Consider the following 10,507-nt stretch of genomic DNA (forward strand, 5'->3'; position numbering starts at 1 on the left):
TGTTCATTGCGGCTTCTTCTGCTTGTATTTCCTTCACATTTCTTCCTCGGCACACTTTACTCTGTGCAAAATGGTTTGAGTTCCAACAGGTGTTGCATCTTCTTCCCCAGGCTGGGCAAAAATTCCGTCCAAATTGGTGCTGTCTCAAGCAGAACTTGCAGTTGGTCCCGTTGCTCTTTGCTGCTGCAGATTGCTTCTGCTTCTGGTCGTATCGTCTTCCTATTGGAATTGGTTTCCCCAATATTGCGTTGATATCACCCTGTCCCTGGTCAACAGCTGTGGCTGCAGTCTTGTATGCACCCATACCTTCTGTCGCTTTTTCACCCGCTCTACACATCTCTTCCGCTGTTTTTAAATCTAAATCCTTTTTGCTGAGCAGCTTTTGTCGTAAATTGTCATCCAAAATACCTCCCACAAATCTGTCTCGTATTATTCCTTGAACGCAATTGTCACAATAGTTACAGTTTTTGACCAAAACTTTGAGGTCTGTGCAAAAATCATGGAACTTTTCTCCTTCCTGTTGTTGTCGATGATTGAACGTATGTCTCTCCATGGTTTCATTGATGACTCCATTTGTAAACACTTCTAAGGCATCGATAATGCCCTTTGTAGTGGCCGCTGCTTCCGGCGACAAGGTAAGAGATTCGTAAATGTTACTTGTTTGTGGAGTAAAAGTGAAACGTAGCATCGCACACTGGTATGCAGGAGATTGTTTTTCAAGTTCAGTCAAAATGGCATAATCCTGCCATTTTTGCTTCCAGCTTTTAAGTAAGTAAGTAAGTAAACATTTATTTACCTAAGAAATGACAATTTACATTAGTAAAAGAATAAATTAGCAATTAGGAAGGAGACTTTCCCGATAGCCAAGGCTAAACAAAGGAGAAAGCCACCAAGAAAAATGTGAAATATTTTCATATGTCAGTAAATACTGTAAGTTTACAAAGATTAAAATGAAAAAGCATTATTGATTATAATTAGTATAAATGAAAATTCAGTACCATATAGTCAAATAGAAAAAAGTAATGAGACAAAATAATGAAGAGGAAAGCTAGTTGATGTATTGACTCATGTAGAAACTTGTAGCTAGGGATTTGATTGTGCTTAATTTACAGTTTGTGAGGTTAGTATCAGGATAATTTCTTTGCAGATTGTTCCACTGTAATGTGGAGATTCTAGAGAATGAAAAAAATCCAAACGTCGATGTGTTAACTGTTGGTTCAATAAGCAAACCAATTGTGTTACATCTAGTTTCATGAGAGTGTGAGATTCGATCAAATTTGAGTGAGGTAAGTGTGTCAGATGGGAGGTTAGAGTTTAGGAATTTGTGGATAAATTGAATGTTAAGGACTTTAACTAGGTCGAAGAATTTAAGAATTCCAAGTTCTGCAAATATAGGCAAAGATGGGGATCTTGGTTCACTGAAGGTGATCAGCCTAAGGGCAGCCTTTTGGAGGGTAAGTATTCTGTGGGCTACTGTGGTGTCTCGAGTGCCCCATACTTGGCAAGCATAGCTTAAGTGAGAACTAAAGATAGCATGGTAAATGTTTAGCAGGGATTTTAGGGGAACATAGTGACGAATTTTAGATAACATCCCATTGGCTCTTTGAAGTTTAGTAGCCACAGATGAGACATGATACTTCCAGGAAAGATGTTCATCAACATGAACACCCAGGTATTTCACACTTTTGCTAGGATAAATGCGCTTACCGCATAGAATCAAAAAAGGTAAAAATTCAAGCCTGGGAGATTGGGATCTAAATACAAGAAACTCTGTTTTGCTGGAGTTCAGTGATATTTTGTTGGCGTTAAGCCAACACACAAGGCGTTTAAGATCAGCATTCATCCCTCTACAAAGGGATTCTAGTGATTTTGAGAATTTCAGCAGATGAGTGTCGTCAGCAAAATGATAGGTCTCTGACGATTTGATACAATTATGCAGATCATTAATATACAACAAGAACAGCAGCGGACCAAGAACAGAGCCTTGAGGCACACCATGTAGAATGGCTTTAAGTTGAGATTTGAATTCACCGATTGAGACATACTGGAGACGACCAGTTAAATAAGACCTGAACCAATCATTTGCTTTTCCCCGAATACCATAGTGATTTAGCTTGGATAGAAGGATTTTGTGGTCAACAGTATCAAAAGTTTTTTGTAAGTCGACAAACACTCCACAGGCAAGCTCACCTTTGTCAAGGCAATGTCTAATGCGTTCAACTATAGTAAGCACAGCCTGTGATGTTGAATGCTGTTATCTGAATCCAAACTGTTTGGGATATAGGATATCATGGTTGTTGAGAAAGCCTATGATTCTGTTGTACATAACCTTTTCATAGATTTTCTCAATGTTTGACGATAATGAGATTGGTCTGTAATTTGACACATCTATAGAAGAACCTTTGTTTTTGTAAACAGGCACCACTCTGGATGTTTTTAAAGATGTAGGAAAGATACCAGATTCAAACGAAAGATTGATCAAAATTGATATAGGTTTGGAAATATCATTTTCCAACAATCTTAGAATTTTGATTGGAATACTGTTTGGTCCAGAAGATTTTCCTGGAGAGATGTTGCCAATAATCCCGATGATTTCTTCTTGATTAACAGGTGATAAGAAAATTGACTCTGGGTTTGGGTTTTTGAGGTAGTCAGAGTACCTCTTGGATGTAGGTGGAATTTTGTTCCCAATAGAATTTGCTATGGATGTAAAAAAGTCATTAAAACTATTGGCAATATCAATCTGGTTTGTCTCAAGTTTACCGTCAACCTGAATGGAAGAAGGAATATTAGATTTCAACGGTTTCGTAGAAATAATGCTACGAACACCCTCCCAAATTTTGTGCATGTTATTTGAAAAAAGGTTAAAGTAATTGGTATAATGGTTTGTTTTACTTTGTCTGCATAAGCTGACAATCATGTTTCGGTAGCGTTTGAAAAGTTGTCGGAACTCTGATTTAGAATCTGGATCTTTGGCTTTAGTGAATTTCCGAAAATAAAAATCACGTTTAGACATGGATTTTATGATGGCAGAAGTAATCCATGGTTTTTGTTGGGTTTGATTTGCCTTTTGGTGAGCCTGCCTGTGGGAACGTGTCTGTCAACAAGCTTTTGAATTTTAGAATTAAAAATGTCAAAACAGCTGTTTGGGTCAATTGGTCCAGGACTATTAAACTCAACACCCCAGTCAATATCCAGGTAATCTAAAATGAAATTATGTTCGTCAAATTTGGACCAGTTTTGGTATTGAATATTTTTTTCTGAGTTGTTAGTCAATTGGTCAGGTAATATAAAGAATTGAGGCAGGTGATCAGAGATCATGTGAATAAGGTTACAAGAGATTGATGGTTGACCAGTGACAGAGAAAAAAATATTATCAATTAATGTCTTGGAAGTCGCTGCTATTCTTGTTGGTAATAAGATCTGGGGAAGTATAAGGTGGGAGCCGAGTATATCAATGAAGGCAGAGAGTTCTGCATCTTCATTGAGTTTTAAAAAATTTTTATTGAAATCCCCCAGTAGAAGGATTTGTTTCTTTTCAATGCAGACTTTATTGAGCAAGGGTTTTAAGAAATCACGATTAAAGGAATTTGTTGACATACAAGGATGTCGATAAATGCTACCGACAATTAAGTTGGTTGTGTTAGGCAAGATAATCTCTGCAAAACTTGATTTCAAGTATTTAGATTGGTACATAATGTCATCCAAGTCTGTACGAGGAATGAAATTATACTGGTCAGAAATATACAACAAGCTCCCTCCTGCTGAGGATTCAGTGGGGGTGGATAAGCACTGGTAACCTTCTATATGGTAATTGAAAGTTGGTGGTGAGCCTTTGATAAAGCGGGTTTCAGTAATACCAATAAAAGAGAACTCATGTCTCAAAAGGGCCAAAAGGGTGTTAAATTCATCAAAGTGTTTAGCCATTGAGGCAATGTTAAGATGAAAAGCTGAGAGCGACCTTGGAGTTAGATTAAGATTGTTAAAGTCCTCACATTCATAGTATTTACAACTAGTTGTATGAAAATTGATACTGTCAGCATCGTGTGTAGCAGAAAGAAGAGAAAAGTGATTCCGTAGTTTTTGTTAGTTGTTAGTGTAGTTGTTTCCGTAGTTGAGCAATTCATTTTGGTAGAACCCAGGAAACCATTCAACTATTTGATCCACATGTGTAATTTTTTGTGTTTTTCATCGGTTTTATCAAATTTTGTAAAAAAAGCTTCATTTTGATATTTGTAACTGTAGATGAGTTTGTTTCTTTTCAGTTGTCTGCATTCAAATCCCAGTCTTTAATAAAATCGATTCAAATTTTTGGAAATGTAGATTTTGCTGTTTGGTGGCAGCTTAATTTCCTCGAAATTTATATTTTCAGTTTTTTTTTTGTTTTCTAAGAGTTTTTGACAATTTTTGCGATTGAGGAAGCGTACAATAGTTTTTTTTATTTGATTTTTCTTCGCAGGAAGCCTATGACAAGACTCGATATCGGATTTCGTAACGTTGACCTCCATTTTGTTGAAAATCTCTATCATTTTATCTTCCAGTTGATCATCATCTATATCATTTGTTACACCTGAAATCTCAATATTGCTACGTCTGCCGTATTGGTTTGTTGCCTCTGTAGTCAGTTGGAGATCTCTTAACTCTTTGTTTTGTTCATATACAGTATTTTCTAAAGCTTCAATTTTTTTTGCATTTTCTTGTTTTGTTCGATCAAATTGCTTATAATTTTATTTTTCATTTCGTTCAAATCACAATCAATTTTTTCACTTTTTGAATTTAGGTTATCAATTCGTGATTCAATATGATCAAAACCTTCTTTCAATTGTTTTTCAAGGCGAGCTATAGTCGGTCTCTTAATCATGTTATTGGTCTCGGCGCGTTGCTATGCTATTTCTTCGGAGCACGTCCGTCCTCATCGGAAGTCAGAAATGATCACTTGATATATCCCACTCATAACATCTCATAACTGAACAGCCTAAAACTTAGCTCATACCAAAAAAATTGTGGATTATGAAAGCTGCATAACGATCAACGGATATGTCTAACGATGGAGGTGAGAGTACAGTTTTCAACGACTCCGCCATAACGACTAAATGAAGTACTAATAAAATAATTTCAAGCATATAAGGAGAACTTGGTTTCACCAGGTTGCAGATAGAAACACAATATCCACACAGAAAATTCCACAAAGTTCTGTTTTCTGTACGAGTAAATATGTCTTCGTGTTGCCACTGAAGTAGACGAATATTGAATGTGTACGAATTAATTAATCATATGAGTATTAAGTCACCAAGTTCATTAATTTCCATCAGTTATCGAACAATTTTCAATTTTCCCTCGTGGTGCTTTCTACTTGCAGCGCCATGTTATAATCGAATCTTAAAAATCCCTATTGCCGGAACCGACAAATATAAACATAAGACTATTCATAATGGCGGACACGCACAGTCCCTAACATTCTGATAGTGAAGCTGTGTGCACACAAACAAACTGCCAAACGTGTAACACAAGAAGAATTGCTAAAATAATACCTGTTGTTCCAGATGATGTTGTTCCAGATGAAGTTGTTCCAGATGAAGAAAAAAATTTGGACATGCGAACACGAACAGTGACTGAAGACAAAACTCCAGAAACCAAACTAGAAACACATCAGCATCACAACGACAAGAAGTGTTTGCAAACTAAAAGTCATCCTTGGAAATCATATCTTTCACGAAGTAAGAAGAAACAATAGAAACACGTGACGTTGATAACAGAACTTATGTTACACGAAATTTGGACAGTATTCAGTGATACTGGACGCAAAACATTTATGAAGAAGTACACACATTATGTTCACATCTTTTGTTAATCACGCTTTGCGAACATGTAAATAAGAAGCATGTGAAATAAAAAATGCTTTTCAAAGAAGTTAATCATGTATTTACTTATGTGATGGTTTATGTTTTATTATGTGGAACGACGACGTTCGATGAATCAACAACACGATGACGTTCGATGAATCAACAACACGATGACGTTCGATGAATCAACAACACGATGACGTACGATGAATCAACAACACGATGACGTTCGATGAATCAACAACACGATGACGTACGATGAATCAACAACACGATGACGTTCAATTGATGAGCAACACGACGACGTTCGATTGATGAACAACACGATGACGTAATGAAGGATTCGATCAAGAAAGAAGAGGATGTAGTATTTGTATATAATCGGCGACGGTGAGAATTGTAGAGAGATAGGACGTGGAGACGAAATATAAATATGGCGGTATATTTTGATATAAGAAATCGTGTGTGTCACATAGTTGATCGGTCAGACTAATCTAGGTTCATCTTAGTCAGCTAGGTAAAAGAACAGTACAGTAATAGAGTCTTTAAAAAAATCCCCTCCTGCTCAGGCATATTCCTGATCGATTCATTTCCCAGAAAATGTGTAACAAAGCAGTTAAAAGGGATCCCTTGGCGCTCGAGTATGTTCCGGATTATTTCCTGAGGAATTATAAAAAAATTTCATCAAGTGATGAAAGAAATAAGAAAATCAAATCTTAGGAAATTAATAGTAGCTCATTTAAATATCAACTCACTAAGAAATAAATTTAAGGCTCTTAAAGAAATTGTGAAAGGCAATGTTGACATATTAATGATCTCCGAAACAAAGTTAGATGAGTCATTTTCAGAACGTCAGTTTCTCATAGAAGGTTTTAAAATACCATTTAGATTAGATCGTAACAAAAATGGTGAAGGTATTACGCTCTTCGTACGAGAAGATATACCTGCCAATCTTCTAAAAACAGTAACATCTTTTGAAGGGATTTATGTCGAAATTACTTTAAACAAGAAAAAGTAGCTTTTAAGTTGGAGCTACAATCCTCATCATTCTAACTTGAAATCTCATCCCTCATCTCTTCAAGGGGATTTAAATTGGTATATTTCTAAGTACGATCATTTTCTCATTCTGGGCGACTTTAATGCAGAAGTTAAAGATGGCGCTATGAAGGACTTTTGTAACCATTTTAACTTAAAGAGTCTGATAACTGTTCCAACATGCTTTAAGAATCCGTCAAAACCAACATGTATTGATTTATGCCTGACTTATTCGCCAAGAAATATTCAAAATTCCTACGTCGTTGAAAGTGGACTGTCTGATTTTCACAAAATGACAGTTGTGGTAAATAAGTCATCTTTTCATAAATTAGCACCTAAAGTAACCCTTTATCGTGATTACAAAAGGTTTTGCAATGTCCATAACATAAATCCATAACAGACTTAACTAAAAATCTTTCACAAGAGGTTTTTCATGACTATAATCCGAAAAGATTCTTGAAAATCTGTGAGCATACTTTAAATGTCCACGCTCCTAAAAAACAAAAGTTTCTTCCTGGAAATAATTCTCCATTTATGAATAAAGAGCTCTCAAAAGCAATAATGGAACGATCTAGACTTAGAAATAAATATCTCAATGATCGAAGAGAGGAGAGTAGAAAAAAATACAATAAGCAACGAAATTTTTTGTGTTGATTTTTTGAGGAAAACTAAGAGATTACTACAGTAGTCTTAAAACAAATGATATATGTGATAATAAAAAGTTTTGGCAAACCGTAAAGCCTCTGCTTTCAGATAAAGTCAAAATCTGTGACAAAATTATTCTTCAGGAAGGTGACAACATTATTAATGATGATCAAGAGGTTTCAGAGGTGATGAGTGAATTTTTTGCTAACATTGTTCTAAACCTTAATATTGCTCAGTATGAGCCTGTGGATTCGTTCTCTAGTAATATTACTGATCCTGTTTTAAAAGCAGTAGATACAAAAATCATCCAAGTTTTATTGCAATTAAAACAAGAAGGGAAAATATTAATTTCTCTTTTTCTTTCCAGAAAATTGAACGGAGTGTGATTTTACAAATTATTTCTGAGTTAGATCCAAAAAAGGCTATTTAATCAAATGACATTCCCACAAAATTGATGAAAGAAAATTGTGAAATTTTCGCTGATTTCCTACTTTCTTCTCTTAACAAATGTTTATCTGAGGGTGGTTTTCTAAAAGAGGCTGATGTTATACCCATATTTAAAAAAGGTTTAAGGACACCAAAGGAAAATTATAGACCAATTAGCATCATAAAAAATATTTCAAAGATTTTTGAGAGGCCAATTTTTAAACAAATCGACCAGTATTCTCTCACCTTATCAATGTGGGTTCCGAAAAGGATTTAGTACCCAACACTGTCTTCTGGCCATGCTGGAAAAATGGAGAAAATGCAATGATGAGAATAAAATAATTGGCGCACTTCTAACTGATCTATCTAAAGCGTTCGACTGTCTTCCACACGACCTACTAATTGCAAAACTCAATGCATATGGTTTTGACGAAGTTGCTCTCAAAATTATATATAACTATTTGTATAAAAGAAGACAACGGACACAAAGTGGTAGTTCATTCAGCTGTTGGAGAGACATAATCTTCGGCGTACCTTAGGGCTCTATACTGGCACCTCTTTTGTTTAGCGTATACTTATGCGATCTTTTTTTCATGATAACTGAGGTTGAGTTTGCAAGTTTTGCCGATGATACTACACCTTATACAGTAGGTGAATCCCTAAATGATGTTATAAAGTCTCTGAAAAAAGCCAGCTCAGATATTTTTAAGTGGTTTGAACTTAATCAAGTTAAAGCAAATCCGGAAAAATGCGATCTAATTTTTAACGTCAATGAAAAAGTACAGTTTGAATTGAAAAATAATATCATTGAAAGCAGCCCATCAGTTAGGTTACTAGGGGTAAAGATTGATAATAAGCTTAATTTTGAGGAACATGTCAGGTCAATATGTAAAAGTGCTAGTCAAAAGCTACACGCCCTCGCGAGAATTTCACCCTATATGAACATTAACAAGAAAAAGATGGTATTTAATGCTTTCTTTTTCTCGCAATTTTCATATTGTCCTCTTACGTGGATGTGCCACAGTCGAAACCTTAAAATATGATTAATAGAGTGCATGAAAAATCTTTAAGAATAATTTACTCAAATTATAAATCATCTTTCCAAGAGCTACTTGATAAAGATGGCAGTGTCTCAATTCATGAAAGAAATTTGAAAAAACTCTGCATCGAAATGTTTAGTGAAAGGTAGTGAATGGTTTAGCTCCTTAAATATTTTCAAATCTATTCACCATCAAACATGACGTAGGATATAATAATCGATCAAATGACTATTTCTTCATACCGAGGAGAAAGAGTATTAAAAATGGCGATGAAACAACATCAGTGTTGGGGTCAAGAATTTGGAATGCACTACCAGAAAAATTAAAATCAAAAAAATCTTTACTAAGCTTTCAGGCGGCTATTAAAAAGTTTAAAATAGATTTTTGCCCTTGCAGGCTAGATAAAAACTTCCAGGAGTAGTTTTTATCTGGCTTTTCAATTTCGCGAAGTTTGAAAAAAACCTTTTGGTTATTAAAGTATTTTGTATTTATTTTTTTGGATGTTAAAACATGAACGGGTTGCGATTGGATATCATGACCAAGACGGCAAACTACCCCCGTTACTAATAAAACCCCCAAAAAATCTACTCCCAGGGTGTATCTCAATATAGTCCGAATTCAGCGTTCACCATGTCGTTCGATCTTGGTGACTACCCTGAAAAAAGTTGAGTGGGAAAGTTGGGCTTACTTGAACATAGGTGTGAAAAAAGATCGTTAAATCAACCCAAAATTGAAAGAATTTAAAGGTAAATTCGAACTAATTTTCATAAAAAAAGATACCGCAGGAAGATTGTGAATGTACGGCAATCATAAAAATAGGAAGTATTTATAAGCAAGGGTCCCACTATTACATACAGACCTACTTGGAAGAATGTAAGTATAAAGAGGTTGAAAGGTATGGCGCTGGTTATTGGAGTGAATCCGAGGCTGAGGATGACGAGAGTTTAGCAGAGTTCTAAAGAGGTTGAAAGGTATGGAACTAGTTTTTGGAGTGAATCCCAGGATGAGGATTTATTTGAGTGAATCCGAGGATGAGGAGACGAGAGTTTAGCAGAGTTCTAGTTTACTATATGAAATAAAATGAACGCACGTCGAAAAGAAGCCAAATTATTGAAAATTCCTCGTTATTCTACACTGAATAAGGACGACCTTGTTAAGGCAAAGCTATGTACAAGGATATTTCAACGCGAACCTACGGTCCTTATTGCAAACTTTGTGTTGAAATTGCATATGAAAAAAATCTCTAAAACTATTTGCAACAACTCGCTAAAAAATCGCGACGTATAGTACATGATAGGGCTGTACTGATCGATGCTGATACTGGTGAAGTGCTAAGATGCGAGATTGACTATACACGCATGTAGCTTTGTAGAAAAAATATTTTCTATAAAACTTATACTCTATATTGAATAAGCAGGCGGGAAATCTAAGTACCGCTGACATGCTGTACAGATTAAAGTTTTTTTTAAAATTCGTCCTTACCTTCCTGTCGACCTTTTGCAAGTAACTGGGCACGCT

At 35.5% G+C, this 10,507-nt stretch overlaps 1 protein-coding gene across 1 annotated transcript; it reads left to right on the forward strand.

The window, feature by feature from the left end:
• The first annotated feature begins 7,977 nt into the window (after nt 1-7,977).
• LOC130623149 (uncharacterized) lies at nt 7,978-9,948 on the forward strand. The gene is made up of 4 exons (XM_057438638.1): nt 7,978-8,089; nt 8,220-8,412; nt 8,518-8,911; nt 9,766-9,948. The coding sequence occupies exons 1-4, from the start codon at nt 7,978-7,980 to the stop codon at nt 9,946-9,948; spliced, it is 882 nt and encodes a 293-aa protein (XP_057294621.1).
• The last annotated feature ends 559 nt before the right edge of the window (nt 9,949-10,507 follow it).

This window comes from Hydractinia symbiolongicarpus, chromosome 13, assembly GCF_029227915.1.
Source record: "Hydractinia symbiolongicarpus strain clone_291-10 chromosome 13, HSymV2.1, whole genome shotgun sequence".
In the NCBI taxonomy this organism is placed as follows: domain Eukaryota; kingdom Metazoa; phylum Cnidaria; class Hydrozoa; order Anthoathecata; family Hydractiniidae; genus Hydractinia; species Hydractinia symbiolongicarpus.